This window comes from Protopterus annectens, chromosome 8.part0 (assembly GCF_019279795.1).
Source record: "Protopterus annectens isolate FY-2018-M chromosome 8.part0, PAN1.0, whole genome shotgun sequence".
Lineage (NCBI taxonomy): Eukaryota > Metazoa > Chordata > Ceratodontiformes > Protopteridae > Protopterus > Protopterus annectens.
The window spans coordinates 1,364,507,368-1,364,531,859 of record NC_056741.1 but is presented as its reverse complement, the minus strand read 5'-3'; the positions used below and the strand labels follow the sequence as shown (position 1 = coordinate 1,364,531,859).

General features: G+C 39.8%; 1 protein-coding gene across 1 annotated transcript in view; it reads left to right on the top strand.

The window, feature by feature from the left end:
• The window catches only part of VPS11 (VPS11 core subunit of CORVET and HOPS complexes), a 620,327-nt gene that overhangs the window by 246,481 nt on the left and 349,354 nt on the right, over positions 1 to 24,492 (top strand). The window contains exon 6 of the mRNA XM_044080942.1: positions 8,105 to 8,291. Coding sequence (XP_043936877.1) covers positions 8,105 to 8,291 — 187 coding nt within the window. The remainder of the gene's footprint in view (positions 1 to 8,104; positions 8,292 to 24,492) is intronic.

Below are 24,492 nucleotides of genomic sequence, written 5' to 3'. Positions count from 1 at the left end.
TCAGGCTAAGGAGGACTACTGGTTGGCTAACAAAGAAGCTTAAAAAGGAGTTGCATTAGCAAAGAATAGAGCGTGGGAGAGAGACTACTAGCTTCTGGAAAGTGACTCAGTAGGTGGCACAAAAAAACGTTATCAGGTTGTAAGGCAAAGACAGAAAGATAAAGAAGATAGGCAGACACCTTTCATAACGGATGTCAGCAACAACCTGCTCACTAGTCCACAGGATGTCAAAGGCAGATAGAATGAATATTTCCAGCAGCTTCTGAATGAAGAAAACCCCACAGAAGCTGTACTGCCCCAGCAATGGGAGAAGAGGAGGAGCCCACTGTAGAAGAAGTAAGAATAACAGTAAGGAAAATGAAGTCAGGGAAAGCAGCAGGCTCAGATGAGGTCACAGCAGATATGATAAAGATGCTGGATGAAATAGGAGAGAAATGGCTCCTGAGGGTAGTCATAGCAGTGTGGAGAGAAAGGCGTATCCCAGATAACTGGAGACTAAGCATACTTATGTCAGTGTACAAAAACAAAGGGGACATCCACAACTGTGGGCAGTGCAGAGGCAACAAACTTGTGTCACATTGCATGAAAGTTCTGGAGAGGATGATTGAGAAACAGATGCTCAGAGTAGCAGAATGTAAGATGGGAGATGAGCAGTTCGGATTCAGATCAGGATGCAGCACAACTGACCCAATTTTTGCAGTGAGACAGATGGTTGAGAAGAAGCTAGAGAAGAAGAGAGTCCAACTGGGAATTCCTAGACTTGGAGAAAAAATATAACAAGGTCCCAAGAAAGCTGATTTGGGCAGTATTGCAGTGATTTGAAGTCCCAGAAACATTGGTAGAATTAGTGCAAGCTAGGTACAAGGACCCAGTGACACAAGTATTAGTGTTCAGTTTCACAGAGGGGTTCCCAGTGGAAGTGGGTATACAACAGGGTTCAGCTCTGAGCCCACTGCTGTTCATACTAGTGATGGCCTACATTAGCAAACATGTCAGAGGGGACAGATCAACAAAGTTGCTGTATGCAGATGATGTGGCATTACAGGCAGATTCTGAGCAAGAATTTCAGCAATGGATAGGGAATGAAATGCAAAACTGAAGGCACATGAGATGAAACCAAGTACAGATAAGACAGTGGTAATGGCAGCAAATTGGTGAAATCAGAAGAAGCTGAGAATTGAGATTGAAGGGAAGATGATATAACTGGCCAATAGCTTCAAGTATCTTGGGAGAGGTGGTTGAGGAGAAGGGAAGTCTGAATGAAGAAGTCAGAGCTAGATTCGGAGGGGCTGCAGTCAGCTGGCACAGGGTCTCAGGTGTAGTATATGACAGAAGAATGTCAAAGAAGGTGAAAAGTAAGGTGTACAAGACAGTGGTGCAACCAGTACTACTGTATGGTATAGAAACCTGGGAAGTAAAGGCAGAGCAGATGAGGAAGCTGTAGAGATCATGGAAATGAAGTGCCTGTGAAGGGTGGTAGGATGCACACTGTGGGACAGACAAAGAAATGAAAACATAAGAGCAGAAGCCAAAGTAGCTCTAATTACAGAAAAGATCAGGGAGAACAGATTATGGTGGTTCAGACACATGCAGAAAAGCAGAAGACAATCTGGTGAAGATGATTGGGACAAACAGGAAGAGAAGGTAAGAGGAAAAGAGGACATCCAGCAAAGAGGTGGATGGATTGTGAGAGAGAAGATCTGCTATAATCGTCCATGAGTGAGGCATTGAATTAAGAGAGATGGCAACAGTTAACACAATACCCTGACCCCATGTAGAAAATTGGAAAAAGGGGCTGATGATGATGATGATTTTGGGAGATGGGCTAAAAGACAAACAAGGACAGTCATTGAACCAAAATAAAAGGCAATTAAAACTGACTGAGCAAAAAAATGTTAACTGCCAAGTTAAATGAGTGGAAGGGCAAAGGCTTGAAGGTAAGACACCTGCTTGATGCAGTCTTCTACAGCCATACAATGGATTGTGGTATATCAAGAGGTAGACTAAAAATCCTTTATCACATCAATATTCTGGACCCCATGAGAGTAGACTGTGCTATAATACATAAATACAAAAATACATTTAATGCCAGAGTGATATTAAAATATATAAATCCTAAAGACATGATGAAATCTACATTTTTTTTGAATTTCTGGGTACAGTTCTGCTTTACACAGTGATACTGTGGCATCTTTCAAATTAAACCTGGATGATTGGATGAGCACCCATAAATTTACAGTGGGACTGACATGCTTTGCCCTTCTTGAGAAGTGGGATACATATTGGCAAGGTGTTAATGGCCTTTTAATGTAATTTTCTTGTATTTTCTTTGATCCTATGAATACTATAACATTATAATGCAGAACAAATCCAGAGTTATGTTTTCCATATTTTTTTTTTGCAGTCAGCTTCTCATATCTTGGAAATTCTACAAACCTAGATGTGTAGTTTCAGCAGCAGTTTTATCCAGGAGATATTGGCTTTTACATGATTTCCAAGAAATTCCTTTCTGATTGCTTATTTATTGAAATATTGACAGAAATATGAAAAAATATGCTTATATGTATAATTAGAAGTATAAAAGGTGCTCAGTATATCTGAAGCTGTACAACTTACAGTGCAGGTATCAATATCAGTATTCTCCAAAGCCATCTAGGGTTTCACTAGAGGTTATGCTATTGTTCTTTGTCAGTTTGTTTTGGAAGCATTATTGCACTTTTAGGATTATTACATATCTTCATAATTACTGACAAGCAGCTAGCAATATCTTAAGATCCCTGAATAGAGAGTATGTTTTTTTTATGTTTTCCATACCATGACATTTCTCCCTGTGCCCCTGAATAACATACATCTCACTCAGTTATGAAATCATGAATGTAAGTATGAGTAACAAGTGACAAACAGTGGTTAATCTTTCCACTCCAGTGCATCTTGGATTAACACACTTAACATTATAGCAACATTCTTTTGTATGTTGTCTATTACTTGGTAATAGGTTAAGGAATCTATGTAAAGTGTCTTAACACCATAAAGAGGTATGGGTATTTAAATGAGAGTATGCAAAAAGGTGCTCTGGGTATGAATAACTCAAAACTGTGGAGTCAGTTGTGTACGAGCTTGTACACTAACCACTGATCCAACACAGTCTTATCAAGAGCAGATGTAATGCTGTGTGTGGTCTGAAGGTTGTTTTAACATTTCAGAAGTGAATACAAAGAAATGTTCTAATCAAACTGAAGTTTGTGTTAATTTATGAACCACTTGAACAAGTTATTTTTCATCTTAGGAAATCAGTTCAATAGTGTGCAGATGAAAACAGAAAAGTGCAGAATCTAAAATGTAGTACTTTCACCTATAAAAGATTAAGTAGCTGTATTTTGCAGGAATGGTAAAACTGCCTGTATCCAGTTTAGTGGTTGTGGGGCAGAGGAAGGTTATTGTTTACATTGATGAGTAGTCATTGGCTTTACACAGCTGGAAGAAGTTTCTTTGCTTAATATTAATGATGTGATCTATTGATTCAGTTGCCATGCCTTATGCTGTTGTGTTGATAAGGGTTCACATCTTGAGCACTAAAGGACTTACTGCTAAGAATGGAGTATCCCATAATGTGCTAGCTGCTTAGTTGGGAAGAAACTTGATCCCACACCTTTATGCATATTTACAGCTGAATCAGTATTTGTAATTGTGACAGTTAGATAACATCCCACTTGACTGCCAACAATACTGTGACGTCCCTTACTATCCTGGATCAGCAACTTCAGTCCTCACTACTGATTTCAGTAGGAGACCATTAGTTAAACAGGAGTAGTATCTCACAATTTCCCCTAAGAGCACAACAGGAGCATGCTGTATAACCTGGGACTAGACTGTATACTTCTTTCCACCCATAATGTAACTCCTTATGTACTCCAGAGCAATGTGTCCCAATTTAATACCTCTGATACACTCACACTTAAGTAAATTAAATCTCACACATCCAAATACTTCTGGGAAAGCCTGACACAGATTACCAGCTGTTCCCCTTCCTAAAATAATACAGTAACACGCTGCCACCAGTCAGAGAGCCTACATGCCCTTTTAAAGGGGTGTCCAATTATGAAAATTAGATATTAAAGCAAATAGTAGCAAATGACCTAAAGCAGCCAGCCTTTTCAGAGTGGCCCGGGAAGTTGTCAAAGTAAGTATAAGCACTCTCAAATCACTAAAGAAAACACTGATTGACCAGCCACAGTGTTAAGTTGATAAAAAATATTTAATAATGAGCAAAATGATTAAAAATATAAAACAGTAATTTCCAATAAACAAACCGAACTCAATCACCAGGAAAATGAAATCAATAGTGAAGGATAGATATCCAACATTTAGAAAAAACTGATTAGTTATAACTTTCCTATCTGATTAAAGAACACTGTCCCTGATCTAAACTAAATTATTACAACAGAGCAAAGGCAGGCTTACAGCTCTTGGTGAGTTCTTTTGGGTATCCATTTCACAGTACAACTCTGAACAACTGACAACTATAACTGGCTGTTAACTGACAACACCTTTCTTCAGCTTGTCTTCCTTTATAGACTAACTTAACTGTCACAACTGTTCCAGTTCTCATTTTCATTTCATATTTTGAAAATCAACCAACAACTGTTTACTAAAGTTCCTTCCTGACTTTCAGACTCTAACAGTAATACATAGCAACTGTCAACATTCCAATGACATCTTCTGCAGAGCAGCTGATTCTGAGACGGTCTTCGTTTAGAATCTTCTTCACATATATGCGCAGTTAGAAATGTAAAGGAACACTCTTCAAGTCTTTAAAACATTCTGTACAAATAGTAACCACGGATATGAGGAAACAGTCCAGAAATACAACCAATTCACCAAAAAGAACTGGACCGAAGCAAGGACACCAATAAAATCCTCCACTCTTTATTGGCACAACAAAAAACAAGAGATAGTTTAACGCTCACAGTGATTTAAATGTGTTTTCATCTGAGAACCTCCCAAACTTCATCAGAAAAAACATTACAAGACAAATGCCTGCAATTAGAGACCCACCTTCAGTTCAATTATGTCCCAATTAGAAGTTAAAAAAATCATACACAACAGCCATAAATACTATTCAATATAAAATATTATTGAATCACATCCTACAAAAGTATAAAAAAACTTTGTAATAGTATAAATATATGTTAAAAATATATTAAAATATACATGTCTACCACAAACAAATTATAATTTAGCTGCTCTTAATTTTAACAGAGGAAGCAAGGAAATATGGTCATTGAGACCTGGATGTTTATTTGCCTCCAAGACTATTTGCCAGTAAGTTTCCCTATATTCTAACTTTGTTTCCCAGGAACCCCCTCTAATGTCCCTGGGCAATAATTCCAAAACAAAAAAAAAATTAAATTAGCCCCCTCACATTACAGTGTGTGCTAAAAATTGCATTCTTAGTGTTGCACTTTTTGATGTAATTAAAATGTTCGTATGTACGGCATTTTAATTGCCTCTCAGTTTTACCCACGTAAAATCCATCACACTGACAACATAAGGCAAGATGCACTATACCAGAGGTGTTACAATTGGTGTATGTCCTACCAACCAACTTTTTGTTCCTAGCCTTAATAAAAACACTTTCATCAAGGATAATGTGGGGACATTGAGGGCAGGCACCACACTTGTATGTGCCAACTTTTCTATGGGAAAAAAACAGGCTTATAATTACTGTGTTCCACCAAATTTTTATGTTGTGTCCCTTTCTATAACTAACCTTTAAGGGCTGATTCTTAAAAACATCCAAATCTGTAAATTCAACAAATTTGTTCCATTCGTTCTCTAAGATGCCCTTGAGAAAGTAGGCGTCACCACTAAAATTTGTGACAAAGGCTCTCTTGTAATGCAACTCAGTAGCCTCATCAACTGTCTTTTTACCCACAATCAAAGAGCCAGTTCCTAATATTGGGGGATATTTTTCCTGTCTGCCCATACAAACCTCATTTTTGACACCAAAATTAAAGTTGTTAGGGCAGCCTCTTTCCTCAAACATCCTCGCTGTAGTGTCACATTCATTGTGAAAATCAACCTCTAAGGAGGTCATGCGGCTAGCTCTAACCAACTGACCTTTAATGATAGCTCTCTTTTGGAAGGCAGGATGGGCACTGGAATACCAGATATAGGAATTTGAAAAAGTTTTCTTCCTATAAATTTTAGTTTTAAAACCTCCCTCTGTCTTAAAAATAGATACATCCAAATGGTGCATAGAATCAAAAGTAACCTGATGGGTAAATTCTAAAAAGGTGGTAGTTTGTGCCAGATAACTCATAAACTCATTCAACCATTGCGAATTGTCCCCCCCAAAACAAACAAATGTCATCCAGGAATCTTTTGTACATCTTCCAACACCTGGAAAATGTACTATTGAATACAAATCTGCACTCCCACATAGTCAGAATAATATTGGCATATGTGGGAGCACAATTGGCCCCCACGCTCTTGCTGAAAGAACTCTCCTTCAAAAAATATGAAGAATTTCTTAAGAATCAATTCGGCCAGCTCTATACAAACAAAAATGCCATTGTCTGAGACCCCATCTTGTAATTCTGTACAAATAGATTATAAATAATCATGTAAGAACTTAGTATCATAGCTAGTTGCGAAGGCTGCCAGCCTAGCTAGATAGAATTTTGCAAATAATTCTATGTCCTTGTAAATACTAATATGATCTACAGGCTTGTTTGACAAATGTAAGAAAACTGTGTTATGTTCTGAGCTTCAGAAATGTAACCACTGTGCACCCTGCTGCAAGAAAGCTGATAAGTGAAGGATTTTACAACTGTGTATGATCTCAAGCTTGGAGAAAGGATGTCTGCAGTTAGAACGTTCTTCTATTATCTTAAGACATAGATAATTAGTAGGTTTCACAAATAAAGTTTCTTTTATTGCTGTGGCTTCCTGGCAGGTGCATATCAAAAATAAATGTTAAAATGTTGAGTTCTGTGAGCCTGGGAAACTTCAGCAGAGGTGACAAGAATGATGTAATCTGAAATGACTCAGCAGTAATGTGTATTATCATTTTAAGGGCCATCTCAGAAAGCAAGAATAGCATTTTGTATTTTGTTCTGAACCTGAACACATCAGCTCACCAGCATTTTTCTTTGCTCTGTAAGTAGGATTTAGATCTTAGTGAGACAGACATAGTAAAATTAGTCTAGCTGTTTTCTATATTTATGTCAGACTGTCCTACAATGTTGTTTTAAAGTAGTTCCAGTGATTTCTGAACTCTCTAATGTAATTGTGTTGAGTTAATAAGTATTGTCTTGTTTTTTTTATTTATTATTAAATATAGTTAAACCTTTGAACTGTGGCTGTTTTATGTAGAGATAATTTAAGCTCTTAGGTGATACTGAATAAACCACTCCAATAGCCTTGCTGTTCGTCACACTTATTATTTGGATAATCATAACATTGCACAGTAGAATTGGACACCCTTTGGTAAGGGCCTTTAGAGTAGCTGGTAAGAGTAGTTGGTTGGCAGTGTTTTATACCTTATGGCCTGGGCAGAAGGGGGCATAGCTAGTGAACCTGTGCTAGCCTACCCCAGGAGTGTCTATGTGCCCCAGACTGATAGTGATCTCTGTGTGCTCTCAAGGGAAATTGTACTTTACTGTGTGTACTTGTTGTTCTCTCAATGTGCACGCCCCTCACTGGTGCTACTGGTGAGGATTGAGGCTCCTTGATTGCTGGGTGAGTGCACAGGTGTCACACTAGTCATGCTGGCATATAATACACAGGTTAATCTGAAATTATGTACAAAAACTCAACCAGACTTGCAGGCACAGATGACTGTGTCTAATTTTGTTCAAAGTGATAAAGAATGTTGGTCAGCTGTTTGTGGCGATGAGTAGATATATGGAAGTTGTTGATAAATATTACTCTGTATGTACCCTATGACTACCTAAGATAGTCGGTCATACATTGATTATTCATGCTTCACTGAATTGCATTGCAGTTGTCAATATGTACAGGTTGAATAAAAGTAAATTAATTTGTGTTATCATATGTTTCTAAGTAATGAGAGTAAAACGTGTTGTTTTAAATTGAACAGTGTTGACAGAGAAGACACCTTCAAACATGAGCTGACCATCTATGACCTCGATAACAAGCTCATTGCATACAGTGCTACATTTGATTACATCACTGATGTGCTGGCAGAATGGGGGTCCCTTTATGTACTTACTGGAGACCAGAAACTCTGTGTCCTGCAAGAAAAGGATACACAGACAAAGCTTGAGGTAAGGTGATAGCTTTTGTATATTACTGTTTCTCTTGTTTTTTCGTAATGTTGCAACTTTGAAACCTTTCACAGTCCCAGAAGAAGTGCAGTTTCCTTGCTCTGCATCGTATGTAGTGGTTACAAGGTTCTGCTTTTATGAAGAATATTTTGCTTTTATTTATTTATATTATTTTTTATACCCTCCTCCCCCTCTTTTTTTATGTTGTCACTGGCCACAGTCTAAACGATTGAAGAATGCTTTGGTTGGTAAGTAAAAGTTTTGCAGCCAGGTCCGAATTGTTTTAATTGAAAGAGAAGCTATAGAACATCTTAACTGGTAACCTGCCCTTGTCTTTTCAGAAACTCTTAACAGCCACATGGTCTTTTATTAAATAACAAAAAGTATTATTATTGTTATAGGTGAAATAAGAAACATAAAGCTGTTATATACATTATCTTTCCTATGCCTTCCAAAATGTTAACATTAAAAAAAACAATCAATTTGGAACAGCATCCGTCTTATTTTCAATGCTATTACTGTCTTTACTGCAAATTTATATCATTTATCCAGCGATATTGCATCCTGTTTCCACTTGCATTTGTAATACCACATTATAAACAAAAGTTTACAGCTATAACATTTATTTCCCTCAGGAAAAAAATGAAAGCTGTATAATTCAATATTAATACCTTAGTTTTGTCACATTCTACATTTTAAACAACACTTAACACTTGCCTTTGAGTTCCATATGCAGTGCACCACTTCCTTATATATATATGTGTGTATATATATATATATATATATATATATAGAGAGAGAGAGAGAGAGAGAGAGGTGTGTCTGTCTGTCTGTGTGTGTGTCTGTGTGGCACTATATAATGAAGTGGAATGGAAACATATATCCTATTGAAGTCCAAAACAGTTTATGTATGTAAGCTTTACCCACAAGAGTCTATAACCACTTTGTCTGCCAACATTTGTTAGAACCACTTAATTTAATCATAACTGAGACATCACTGATGGTCTTCATTCTAACAGTGACAGTACTACAGTACAATACTGTAACCTCACTAAAGCATTATCCAGAACCCAAACCAGCACAAAAGCAGTTGTAGTAGGCACTGTACAGTATACAAAATAAAAACAGTGTAGCAAATCACACGGAGACTGTGGATTCGGTCCTAAATGTAGAGGGAGAGCTCATAATCTCCTGTTGTCTGGTTTATCTCCTTCAATATTACTAGTACTTCCCTGAGGTTTTTTTTTTTTTTTTTTTTGCAGACCTAACCCAACATTTTATCCACTGTCACACTGTTTCTGGAGGTGGGGGCTAACCTTTCTACATGGGATTTCATTGAGTTTGCCCATGACAATCAGGACCATACCTGATGACATACTAAAAACTGCATGTGCAGCAACCCTCCAGTAAAATGAAACTCGAATAAAACACATTTCAGCAGTAAATTAATAATAAATATAAAAACTGCTCACCTGATCAGCTGTAAAAAATTGTGCATGCAAAGCTGGATAAGGAGAGAAAGGAATTAAGAGGCCATGTCTGCTCACATCTCTGTGAAGGGGAAAGTTAGGGAGGCCATGTCCAGAGTGGAAACCTAGGATCACTGCAGATACTTACCCAAAGGGGGCAGGGCTGTTGATAGGGTCACTTCTTGCAAAGTTAGGAGAAGTGTTGATTTCATAGACCCATTGCACACCAGCCTTGGGATGTCATGGGCATATGCAGTAGGAATAGCTAGGGCTTAAGTCAAGAGACCCTTCTGCCAGTAATGGATTACAGTCCTACTTCAATCACTTGACCCTCAACCCCATATAAAAAGAGTGGATCATAGGGTGGTCATAGCCAGGGGAACAAACAGACCGACTGAAGATAACAGACGGGATGCTTGATATTCATCTTGTGTTTGGTGCAGAAAAACGACTGAAAAATGACTTATAGATAAACATAAAATGCAATTACTTTAACCATCTTTTCTTACTAGGCAATAGCCAGTGCCAGAGCCAAATGCATTACACAGGAAAAAAATGAATGATTAGAAACTGTACTCTTGTGTACTTTAAGTGACCTGAAACATCCAGGAACTATTGTGTCAGCATGTACCATAAAGTCTTCTGGTATTTCTCTCCTCTCTTGTAGCCTTCCAATTCTATCAACTTGAAAATTTACTAAATCTGAGGTACCACAACACAGCCATGGTCAAGAGATGCACATCTCCACAAACTAGAGTCAAACCCACTTTCTAATCTAGTGCTAAATAAAGAAAACAAAGTCCTCAAAAACTAAAATTCTAAATGTAACCTACACACACACACACACACACACACACACACACACACACACACACACACACACACACACAAACGCTTAAGTATTCTGGCTGTAATGTCTCATCCCCCCCCCAAAAAAAAAAAAAAGAATGCCAAAAAAGCATGCCCTCACCACTTTAAAAAGAAAAACAGTTTAATAGTATAGTAGAGCAATCATAATCCCATCACTATCAGTAAAACAAATCTCTGGGACTTTTGGTGATGGTACAGTGATGAGAGGTTGTGTTTTTTTTTTTTTTTTTTTTGGGTCTGGTCAGTCCCATGTTTATTGATAGTTTCTTGGATAAATTTGTTGGTAATTTATTACATTCTGGTAAAGAAAGTACGTGAGTGCTAGTCTGTTTGGTTTTCAAAAAGCTGGGAAAAAGTCTTAGAAAATGCAGCTGACTTGATGTAATACTTTGGAGTTGCCAGGACAATTGATTAAATGTACATCTAGTGACTGAAGAGATGAATACTGTTTCCCATAGATAAAGGACCTGATCCATGTAGTTTATCTAAGGTCCCTGAGAGGTGTTCTTCATGTTTCACTGTTGCAGTCATCACATTTGGATTATCTGCCTTGCAGGTAGCCCTCAGCCGGCCTGAATACCAGAGTCTTGGGATCTCTGCATCAGATGCTGTCGCTTCTTCTATCACGTCAGGTCGTCAGGGGTATAAAACATGCAGCCGATGCCATTACATAAGTCTTTCTTGCCGTGTGATGCCTGAAGCAGAAGCATTTTGCAAGTGCCAGTCGGCTGACTCCTGTAATTTTTGTTTTTGAGTTTCAGACCTGCAGTCTTCTAAAAGATAAGTACCCTATTGGGGATCCTTTTTTCTTGCTCTAACCGATGTCAGAAAAAATTAATAATTGTCTTCCTGTGGAAAGGAAGTACCACACAAAGATTTTCATTCTTCCCTCGCTGTTGGTTTTCTGCCTTGTTCAACGTCCGAACTAATCGTCATTGGGCTATTTTTGTAGCTAAATATTTTCGCTCTTGATCTCCGTACTACAAAATGGCTTCGTTAAGCCATCCAACTACCGATCTTCCAAAAAAACATAAGGATAAAGACAGAGACAGACCGCATAGGTCCAAAACTGCCGACGACGCTTCTGTTAAGCTAGTCGCCAGTCCGCCGGTACTCAGGTGCTTTCGCAGCCCCTGATACCCACTTCTACAGATTCGCAAGCCTCCACTGAGATGCATTCGGAGTCCGGTATGCCGCAAGATGTTTCTTCGACTATGGAACCTGCAGATGTCTCTACCTTGGGTGGGTCCGGAGCCACTTTGCAGGCACCAGCTTCTGAGGGTGTATTTAGGCCTACCGATTTTCATATTAAACCGACGACTTCGTTTCAAGCCAAAAATGCCGAGTTCCTCAGGCCTAAAGTTCGCACTATGCCTAGAAAACCGACGACCAAAGTGCATTCTCAGGCCCACATGCCTCAAAAACAAATTATTAGAATGGCTGAAGACCTTATTACTTTAATTATGGTAAGCCAGCCTTCCCTCTCTAAGAGACCTAGAACTGATTTTCCTTTTGATTCTTCTGATCAGGAATCTGATATCTCTGTTCCTTCTGACTACCAGGATTTACTCTTATCTACATATGAGGATTGTGATGCAGAGGATTCCATTCCCTCTGCTTCCCCTCCAGAAGTTTTTTCTTTTGGTGAAACCTTGCATACTCTTAGGGAGCATTTCCATTGGAAAAGCCAGGAGTATTCTCAGTCCAAAAAGAGACTTAAGGAATTTCTAAATCTGCCTCAGCACAGGCCCCTAGCTATCCCTCCTGATGTTGTTCGTGTTTCACTGTTGCAGTCATTACATTTGGGTTATCTGCTTGCAGGTAGCCCTCAGTTGGCCTGATTAACAAAGTTTTGGGTCCTGCATCGATTGCTGTCCCTTCTTCCATGACGTCAGGTCATCAGGGGTATAAAACTTGCAGCTGACGCCATTACATCAGTCTTTCTTGCCGTGAGGTGCCCGAAGCAGATGCAGTTCGCAAGTGCCGGTCGGCCGACTCTTGAAATTTTTGTTTTCGAGTTTCAGAACCGAAGTCTTCAACTAAAGCTAAGTACCCCATTGGGGAAACGTTTTCTTGCTCCTTTCCGATGTCAGTAAAAGTTAATAATTGCATTACTTGTGGAAAGCAAATACCTCATAAAGATTTTCATTCGTACTGTATTCCTTGCCTAGGCCCTGACCATGGCGTACCTTGCTGTCGGTTTTGTGCTTTATTTACTCAGCATACTATCCATCGTCGATATATTTCCGCCTCTAAGTATTTCGGTTCTCGGTTTAATTATCCAGAAATATCAGTTAACCATCCGACTACCGGGATTACGAAAAAACGCAAAGATAAAGACAGAGACAGGCTGCCGAGGTTCAGAACTACCGATGATGCTTCTCCTAAGCTAGTTGCCAGTTCGTCGGTACTCAGTGAGGCTCTTTCGCAGCCCCTGATACCCGTTACTTCTGATTCGCAGACCTCTACTGAGACCCATTCGATGTCCGGTATGCCGCCAGATGCTTCAGCTATGGAACCCGTGGATGTCTCTACCTTGGATGGGTTTGGAGCCGCTGTGCAGGCACCGGCCTCTGATGGTGTATTCAGGCCTATGGACTTGCATATTAAACCGACACCTCCTTCTTCACTTGGGCCTAAATCTCGAACCATGCCTAAAAAAATGACTCCCAGGCCACATGCTCAGGCCTCTATGCCTAAAAAACAAATGATAAGAATGGCTGAAGAGTTAGTAACTGTAATCAGGGGTAGCCAACCCCCCTTTCTAAGAGGCCTAGGACTAAAGTTGTTTATGAATCTTCTGACCAGGATTCTGTTTTTTCTGATTCTTCTGATGATCTGGATTTGCCCTTATTTTCTTATGAGGATTCTGATGCAGAGGACTCCATTCCCTCTACTTCCCCTCCTGAGGATTTTTCTTTTGGGGAAACCTTGCATACTCTTAAGGGAGCATTTCCACTGGGAAAGCCAGGATTTTTCTGAATCAAAAAAGAGGCTTAGGAATTTCTTACTCCTACCTCAGCTTAGTCCTTTAGCTATTCCTCCTATACTAGACATTGTTGATGATGCCTTTTTGGAATTCAGTTTGGCCCCTGATTCCTTGCCTCCTGCTCCCAGAAAACCTGACCGATACTACAGGGTTCCCTGAGTCACACAAGTTCCTTTTCAAAAATCCTATTGCGGATCCAGAGACCGTTTCACAGGGGCCCAAGGGTATTAAGGCTTCTGCTGCTACAAATCCTACCCCTTCTGATAGAGACTCCAGGGCGCTGGATAGATGGGGTAAGAAGGTTTACACTTCTGCAACCTTGGCCATTAGGGCTTTAAACTGCCAGTTTCATATGTTAAAGTATCAGCAAAATGTTACTGGATTGCTTAAACAGAAAATGATGTTGATTCCTGACTTTGTAGAAAATAAAGAATTACAGGATTTAATGCATTCTGCTGAACAAGTTGGAAAACATACTTTGCAATGTGGTTTTGATTCATTACAGGCCTCTGCAGGGCTGCTGTTACTGGGTCTGTGCTCAGAAGGCATGCTTGGCGAAAGGAGCAATCCTTGCCTGATCATGTTAAAGCTAAATTGTTGGATGCTCCCTTAAATCAGGACCGCCTGTTTGGCAACAAGGCTGAAGAAGTTCTTAAAAGGATGGAAGATAAAGCTAAATCTATGCAAACTGTCAAAGATTTCTTACAAGTTCAGCCTCCTAGATTTAGTAGGCACTGGCCCTCTAAGAATTGCTCCTTTCCAGTCCCTTCCAGGTCTTCTCAAGCCAAACTCAGACACAGCAAAAGCCCCAGGTTTCAGTCCCAGGGGACACACAGGACTTAGCAGTTGAGGGCCTCCACTTACAAATCTGGGAGTAATAACACCCCCCCCCCCATGGTAAACTGTCTCAATGACTTCTGTTTAAAATTTCCAAGCACTTATCTACTGACTGCCCCTTTGGGGGAAAGATTGTTCTTCATGCAAAGGACTGGGAACTCATTACCCAGGACAAATGGGTTTTAAATATAGTGTCCCAGGGATACAGATTACACTTCCACACGTTGCCAACACCAAGCGGGTGGCCGGACCTACCCCCACATCAGTGGGCAGAGGCCCAAAAACAAGTACTTTCTCAAGCATGGGGACTATTCAACTGGTACTGGAAGAGGAAAGGGGACAAGGTTTCTACTCAAGGCTTTTCCTGGTACCCAGAAAAGGCAATTCATGGCGTCCTATCCTGGACCGGTCTACTCTAAACACCTTTTTGGAAATTCCAAAATTCAAGATGCTGACTCTTCACCAATTACTTCGTATGCTAAGCAAAGATGCCTGGTTGGCAACACTAGATTTAAAAGAAGCATACGTGCACATCCCAATAAGGGAATCTTGCAGAAGATACCTACACTTCAAATCAGGCTACACGCACTATCAGTTCTCTGCACTGCCCTTTGGCTTGTCTACGGCGCCCAGTGTATTCACAAAGTGCCTAGCTCCGGTCATTGCATTTTGCAGGCAAAGAAATATTCAAATATACGCATGCCTGGACGATTGTCTAATTCAGGCAGAAAGCCAGGACATACTTTTGAATAATCTGGCCTTTGTACAAAGGGTTCTAACTTGTCTGGGGTACACCATAAACCAAAAGAAATCACACCTGGTACCCTGTCAACAAATTATATTCCTGGGAGCAAGCTTGAATACAACTTCCCAGATGGCTTAACTCACGCCAGAGAAACAAATTCATTTGACAACCTACTTCAAACAAGTGGCCACAAAAACCCTGCTATCTGCAAGACAAATACTGCAAGCCTTGGGGTTCATGGCCTCCTGCATTCTTCTAATTCCATATGCAAGACTGCATATGAGGAAACTACAGTGGTATCTAAAAAGCCTATGGTGTCAACATTCTCAAGATCTAGAAGCAATGATTCCTGTCATACCTTGCCTATGCCTAGAATTCCTTTGGTGGGCAGAGGCCTGTCACCAGAACAAGGGACTACCTTTCACACCATGCCCTGCCGCCCAAACCCTAACAACAGACGCATCAGACTATGCTTGGGGGACTCACCTGGCAGGGAAGAGCATTCAGGGCAAATGGAACCCAAGTCAAATGCACCTGCATATCAATCAAAAAGAAATGTTAGCTGTACAGAATGCTCTGACAACCTTCAAGGACCACATTCTCCCAGGACAACATATGGTAAAGACTGACAACACCACTGTTATGTGGTACATAAATAAGCAGGGGGGTACACATTCTTACCCCCTCTGCAGACTAGCCATGGCATTGTGGAACACAGCCTTGAGCTACCAAGTGCACCTACAAGCTCAATTCCTGCCAGAAAAATTAAATACACTGGCAGACGGACTAAGCAGAAACCTCATGGACCCACACGAGTAGAAATTGGAACCAAGGATTTTCAACATGTTTACAAGCAAATGGGGGAGCCCAGATATAGACCTGTATGCCTCTCCCCAGAACTACCATTTGAACAAATTTTGCACAAGGACTCCCCACAAGCAAGCCTGGAAAGTGGATGCTGTGTCCTTCAGCTGGAAAAAAACAGTCTATGCCTTCCCCCCTCTGCCTCTGCTTTCCAAAGTACTACTAAAAATCAAACAGAACAAACCAAGGATGATTTTGATTTCTCCAGACTGGCCATGCCAACACTGGTACCCCCTCCTGCGCAGTGTGTCACGGTTATCCCCATGGCATCTGCCTCAGACTCCTTCACTGTTGTCTCAGCAGGAGAACCAGATTCTGCACCCTCCGCTTCTAACACCGAACCTTGCAGCCTGGCTAATTACATAACCTCTCCTCTACCATCCCTCAGTAAACCGGTGATGGATATCATTTTAGAGGCAAGGAGGCCTAGTACTAGAAAATCTTATACTGAAAAATGGAAAAGATTCTGTGCCTGGAACCAATCTCAAGGGATGAGCACAGCAGCTCCCAATTTACCTCAGATTTTACAATACTTAACTGAGGTGCTTCACAAGGGCTTGTCTTTTTCCTCCATTAAAATCCACGCCTCAGCCATTTCAGCTCATTATAGCACAGAACCTCCCCTCTTCTCTCATCCACTGCTCAAGCAGTTCCTCAGAGGGGCCAAAAATTTGAGACCACCCAGGAGAGCTCTAACCCCAGCCTGGGACCTTAACTTTGTTTTGGAGAAGCTCACTCTACCTCCTTTCGAGCCAGCTGCTACTGCAGACTTAAAATTTCTTTCTTGGAAAACCACTTTCCTTTTAGCAATCACTTCAGCTAGAAGGATATCTGAATGACAGGCCCTTATGGCAGTGGAGCCTTTCATCATCTTTCATGCGGACAGGGTGTCCCTCAGAACCAGTCCATCCTTCATGCCCAGTGTGGTATCCAGTGTGGCTCTTAATCAGTCTTCATTTGCCAACCTTCTTCCCCAATCCACAGAACAAAGGGGAACAGATGCTGCATTCCTTAGATGTGCACAGACAACTTAGATTCTACTTGGACAGGACTAAACCTCAAAGGAAATCTGAACAACTGCTGGTGGCATTTGCTGCAGGGGCAGAGGTGAAGGCCATTTTAAAGCAAACCATTTCTAAATGGATAGGCCATTGCATTAATTTCTGCTATAAGCACCATGGAAAACCTATCCCCCAGGGGATCAGACCTCACTCCACCAGGGCTGAATCTACCTCTTCAGCCTTTCTCAGAGGCGTCCCTACCAGGGACATCCTAGAAGCTGCTACCTGGAGTTTTCTGCATACTTTCACCAAGCAGTATCATTTGCCAATTTTCTCTAAATCCAGAGCTGGCTTTGCCACTGCAGTCTTGCAGGGCCTTATAGCTGGTCCTAATGCTATCTAAATTCCTCCTCCCAACCATAGCTTTGGGAATCTACCCAAATGTACTGACTGCAACAGTGAAAGACAAAGAACATAGCACAGTTGTGTACACTTACCATAAATGTAGATGTTCAAGTGTATTCACTGTTGCAGTCCTGGTTACCCTCCCTCCAGCCCCCTAACTTCTTTTGCTATACCTCTACTTTTCTTTACTATGCTTAAAAGCCTTTTTGGTGTATTTGCTTTTTTGTTGGAGGTATATCATTGTACTTATATATTTAATTGCTCCCCATTAGGGCGGAACCGGTATCTGGGGCAAGAAAAACTGATGTAATGGTGTCCGGCTGCATGTTTTATACCCCTGACGACCTGACGTCATGGAAGAAGGGACAGCAACCGATACAGGACCCAAGACTTTGTTAATCAGGCTGACTGAGGGCTACCTGCAAGCAGGTAACCCAAATGTAATGACTGCAACAGTGAATAGACTCGAACATCTACATTTATGGTAAGTGTACACAACTGTATTTTCTGGAGATTGTAGATGATGTTTTCATGGAATCCAGCCTTACCCCGGATACTTTGCCTCCAGCTCCCAGGAAACCTGACGGGTACTATAGGGTAAAACCAAATGCACGCAGGAAAGACAGAGTGCACGGATCAAACCAATATGAATATAAATCCACAAAAGATCCAGCACAAGGGGAAGGTGAAAATTTAATAAAATTTATTGTGAGAAACCTAATAAACACAAAAGCAAACCAGTTTTGGCTAAAAAATGTAGCCTTCTTCAGTGCATCAAAGTTATCAAACAGACATACATTTCCACTATACCCAAAATCATGGATACTTAATTAGAAACAACCAATAATTGATTCCAGCCAAAATTAACTTAACTCATTCAGGCCAGGTTTAAATAGAGCTCCTAGCCTGACAATCCAAGAGGACTCCTTGTGGTTTAGTATGGAATGCCATACAGCTTTACATAACCTATTTCTTTGAATTTTATCTATAACAATGAAAGTGAATTTTGCAGTTTTGTGTATTGGAGTGTGTTTATAAAGGGCATTGGAAACCCATTTGTTTCTTATGTCACTTAAATGTTCACTGATTCTATGTCTGAGGGGTTTGGACGTTTGTCCAACATAAAAAGAGGAGCAGAAGCAAGTAGCCAAATAAACAATCCAATCACTATTGCAGTTTCCAAAACATCTTATATCATAAACTTTTGGTGTGTTGCTGCTAGTGAATTCCTTAGTTTGAGATACATGTGCACATGCACTGCAATGTCCACATAGGGTTGCCACCTTCTTTCGTGGCGAAAACCGGAGTAAAGCCACACCCCTTGCATCACCATTAACCCGTTCACCCCATCCCACCCCCTTCTCCCACCCACATTCCGTTCATTTTGTGATGTCACGATGGCATCACTCAGCGAGGAACACCCTCTTTCTTCGTTTCTGCTACCTGCTTTTGGCTGATTTACTATTGCTTTTCTGTAAAAAAAAAAAAAAAAAAAAAAAAAAAAAAGCAAAGCATAGTAAATTAGCCAATTTACAAACTCCAATAGTCTGTTTCCTTTTTGAACAGAATACCGGAGTTTGTACAGTGTTTTCCGGACTACCGGAGAATCAGTTTGATTTCCGGATAGTCTGGAAAAAAAACGGAGGGGTGGCAACCCTATGTCCACAAACAACACATCCTAATAATACATCACCAGATAAAGTTCTCTGTTGACTGGTAAATGCAGTGTAATGTTTATAATGGGTTAGATGTGAATTAATAGTTCTCCCTCTACTGTAAGAAATTAAACATCTTGAACTAAGCAGTTCACCCAATTTTTCATGGACTAGCAAAATGTCCCAGTGGTTGTTGATAATATTTTTAAATCTGTAGGTGTTACTTCCAAAAGTAGTGACTAACCTGATGGGTTGTGAAGTATATGTGCTAGACTCATTACTTCAATCTTTATATTGTAATAGTTGGCATCTGTCTTGTCAACCTGATTTTATGCCCAAGAAATGCAGTCCTGACGATAACCCCTCATGAGAAATCTGTTAGTTCATTTTGGCAGGCTTTAAGGGTTTGTTCAGAGGAACATATACGTTTAATATGTAAATATTGGGACTTCGGAATATTATTGATGATGTGGCAAGGGTGATGGCGTGGAATGCTGGTATATAGGGAGGTGACATCAAGTGTACACAAATACCATGCAGGATACAAATACTGGGGTACAGGTTCTGACACCTTAAGTTGTTTACAAGTTTTTAAACTGATTATGCCTTCCTCAGTTGCTAGGTCTAGAAAAGAGTCAATATCTTTTTTGAAATTGGGGGTTGGATCTACTACCATATGTATATAAAATCGAGCATCTGACAATCGTCTTTCAGCCTCAGCCTGGTACATATTCCAATCCATAATCACAACGCCACCTTCCTTATCTGCTGGCAAAATAACCAGATCATGGTTCTGACTAAGATCCTGTAATGCTAGTTGCTCTGCTTTGGACAGGTTATGTTTAACAAACTGGTGTTCATGAGAAAAATTAAGATCTTTTAATACACGCTCCTTGAACACTGCAATGTGCTTGTCCATGGGAGGCACAAAAGTAGATTTCCCAAATTGGAAACCAGTAGATCTTTGAGTGTCCTGTATATCGGAAAAAATATTTTCAAATTTAATAATTTACAAAAGTCATTGACTTCATTAACCAAAATGTGTTCAGGAACTTGAAATGTCAGCACAAAATTGAGACCTTTGTTCAATAGTTTAATCTGTACATCAGATAAATCATATTAAGAAATATTATGCACATTGTTCAGTGAGATACAATCTTCTCTAGTAGTTGTTGAATGTTGTGGGTTTTTGCGATATTTTCTCCCCCCCCCCCTTCCCCTATGCATTTGTCAATCACCCTTTCATAGTATTCAGTCAGAATATCCACAAAGAGCATGGATGCTCTGTTGTGCTTGGGCCCAGTCCTGAGAGAGTTGATCGTCTATCTGGCCAACCAAAGGTTGAATCCTGACTCGTAGACCTCGTGGTATGATATCCTTAAGCTTATAAGCTCTGAATAATTTGAGGTGCCATATATTGGCCCTAAGTATTGTCATGTTTTTAGCCAACTTTTGAAATAGTACACCACAAAGGTATTGTGGGTCATCCTTTTCTAAGATGGAATTACCTGAATTAGGTTGTTTAAAACCAAAAATCTGTAAGTTGTCCCTATCGGCTGATAAGCCTTGCAATAGCTTAGTAAGCTCCATGTTATTTAGTAATATCTACAAAATGTCAGTAATTAGAGCAATTTTACTGATAAACCACCAACTGTATGCAAGTCAGAATACTGACTGTTAGATCAGGGAAAAAGAAAAAAACACAAACCAACCACCCAGACCAATATATATGATAACATGAATATCTGTTTGCCATTAGCTAGACATGATCACAGGTGTACCAAGCCACTTATGCCATCAATAAACATTGATCCAAACAAACCAGCTTTAAAAATGGTCTAAACCAGACCTAACAATTGGGTATAAATGATTATGGGCACAAGATCAATTAAAAACTATCAGTAGAGATCGTAAAAGCTGATAATCGACCGACCTTCGTCTCTGCCACCTATTGATATTCTTTATTCACATGCAGGGCACTATGAATAATTTCCAGATGTTAATAGCACTCAGTGAAATTCTCGATTTGTGTGTGTGTATATATATATATATATATATATATATATATATATATATATATATGTGTGTGTGTGTGTGTGTGTGTGTGTGTGCATATATATATATATATATATATATATGTGTGTGTGTGTGCATATATATATATATATATATATATATATATATATATATATATATATATATATATATATATATAATTGTTAGTAAATGTCAGGTGACCGACTACATCTCTGCCACCTATAAGGGACCAAAATGTCCCTATGTCCTGAGCAATAAGCTTAACTTCGAGTAGAATAAGGTAATCCTTATGAGGACCAATGGTTTATCTCCACTCTACGGTAAGAAAATAAACATCTTCAACTAAGCAGTTCACCCAATTTGTCATGGGCTAGCAAAAAGTGTACATTTCTTAGATTCTGGCTCCAAAACAACTAATGGAAAGAAGAGACCTAGATCAATACTTAGGAAAACAGAACAGGCTTACAGTGGCATTTCTGAGGATGACTCATCCTCTGCCACTGATTTAGATTACCTCTCCAACAAAGTCTCCAGTGGCTAAAAGAAAACCTAATGTTGACCCTTTATGGGTAACAAACCCGGGGGGGGGACATTGCAAAAACCCACAACATTCAACTACTACTAGAGAATTTTGTATCTCATAGAACAACTAGCATTACAGGATCTTATTCAGAACCATGATCTGGTTATTTTGCCAGCAGATAAGGGAGGTGACGTTGTGGTTATGGATTGGAATATGTACCAGGCTGAGGCTGAAAGACAATTGTCAGATGCTCGGTGTTCTATACATATGGTAGTAGATCCAACCCCCAATTTCAAAAAAGATTTATTTATTTATTTTACATTTGTTGACCGGGCTAGTCTAACTAGATATATGTCCATTTTCAGTAGAGGCCCGGGGAGAAAAGCTCCAAGAGTAACACAAAGCAGTAATAAAAAAGTCTTAACAATAAGCTGAATAATAAATGATTACATAGACATCAAAGCAATAGTAACAGGAAGAAAATATTACAAAATATTGGTATACAGTATAAAATAATGCATTAGGAATAAGATACAACAGATAGTTTACAGTAAATAGTAAATGAAGTTCACAAAAGGTAATACATTTAAGTATCATAGATTACAGTACGCCTTTCTGAAATAGCAATCAATATTAAGTTAGTATACAAGTAGGATCATGGAGATAATAGTAGCAAAGACAGAACATTAGTCAGGGTTGCTGCAGGGGCATAACCAATGTGTTTTAAGGTGTATTTTGAGATTTTGTTTGAAGAGGGGTAGGGAAGGAAGTGAAGTTAGTTCACTAGGTAGTAGGTTCCAGTTTTTCCCTGCAGTGTTAGAGAAAAGAGAGTCCCCTGCCAAGTTGTTGGATTTGCTTATGCTAACTCGAAGTTTGTTAGAAGAGCACAAAGTATTGAGATTGTTGTAAGGAATTATGAGGTTTGAAAATATAGGAGTGTTATTAGATTGATTAAGAATCTTATGGGCAATGATAAATTATGAAAGTTGTAGTTGGTTTTGAAGTTCAAGCTAATTTAGCTGCTGTAGATTCTGACAGTGGTGGGTTCTGAAGGGGTTCCCAGTGGCAAATTTGGCAATGTTATAGGAGTTGGCTAGTTTGAGAAGGTTATTTTTTTTCAGGTTGGTATATATGGGTGAGGCATAAAGAAGCGTTGAGATTAGGTGGGAGTGGGCAATTGTGGTTCTAGCTGTTGGAGTTAGGAAAGATTTGATCCTGTATAGGGAGCCCATTTTTTTGTTTACTGTTTTTATAGTGTTGTTAATATGGCTGTCAAAGTTAAGGTTATTATCTATTGTAATTCCTAAGAGTTTGGTAGTAGAGTCAGGGGATATGAGGGTGCCGTTGTTAGAGATGACTGAGAATTCTTTAGGGGTGGACTTGCTGGAAGGAGTAAAGAGGAGAAGCTTAGTTTTTTGGGGATTCAAGAGGAAGCAACGTTTTAAGAACCATGTCTCCACTGTGTTAAATACTTTCTTAGTCAAGGATTGCAGTTCAGATGGAGGAGGTGGCCGAACAAATGAGCATAGAATCATCTGCATATTGTATGCAGGTGGCTTGAGGAATTGCTATGTATAGGTCATTGATAAAAAGTGAGAAGAAGAGAGGTCCTAAAATGGAGCCTTGTGGGACTCCCAGGGTGACTGGCAAGTGGGATGAAAGATTGTTCTCCCAAAGCACTGCCTGCTGCCTATTGCTAAGATAAGAATTGAACCATTGAACAGCCTGAGTGTCAAGAGAAAGGGACTTAAGAATACTTATTAGCAGAGGGTGGTCTACCATATTGAAAGCTTTTGAGAGATCAATGAAGAGTGCAGATGAGAGGATATTATTATTACAGTATCTATTAATGGAATCGGTGAAGGATAAGAGGGCAGTAGTGGTGCTATGGAATGGCCTAAGCCATGTTGGCTATTAGCTAGTATGTTGTGTTGAATTAAATGGTTTAGTAGCTGCTGATGAGTACATTTTTCCATGACTTTTGCTAAGGGTGACAGAAGGGCTATAGGCCGATAGTTAGAATAGTCATTTGAGTTACCCCCTTTATGTAGGGGGATAATGTGAGATTTTCCAGATGTCAGGGATAGTTCCCTCATTAATGGTTCTGTTTATAAAGATAGATATAGGATAGGCTACCGCTTTGGCTAATTTTTGCAGGTATTCAGATGGTAACTGGTCAGCAGGAGTACAAGGCTTAAGTTTTTGAATACGTTTATAGATGACGAAGGTAGAGATGGGTTGCAGTCGGAATGTAGGAAGAGAGCTTGGAATGAAGGTAGGAAGGCCTGAGCTGTCTGGGGAAAGCTGACTTGCTAGAGATTGTATGGCCTCTGTGAAGAAGGTATTGAAGGCATTGGCAGTTTGTTGGGGAGTATTATGATTGGCCCCTAGAGGGGTTGATGTACTAGAGTGCCCTGGGTGAAGGAGTCTATTGATACTAGTCCAGAACCTTTGTGGATTATTTTGGTGGATTTGCCTTAGTTTACAATATAAGTTCTTTTTATCTGTGATTATGGCTTTTTTTTTGTAGTATTTCTCATCATTCTGAATGTTTGCTGATCTGAGATATTTTTGGTTGCACGCCACCTAGACCAAGTTTTGTTTCTGAGCAGGATTTTTTGTCTGGTTTCTTTTGAGAGCCATGGAGCTGGTTTGGACTTGATTCAAGTAGAACGTTTAGGAGCATGGTAGTCTAGGATAGTTAAGAATTTAGAGTTAAAATATTTAACAGCTTCTTCAAGTGGGAGCATTTTTAGAGGGTTCCAGCCACAAGCTCTGAGCTCACTTTGGAATAGAAGTGGGTTAA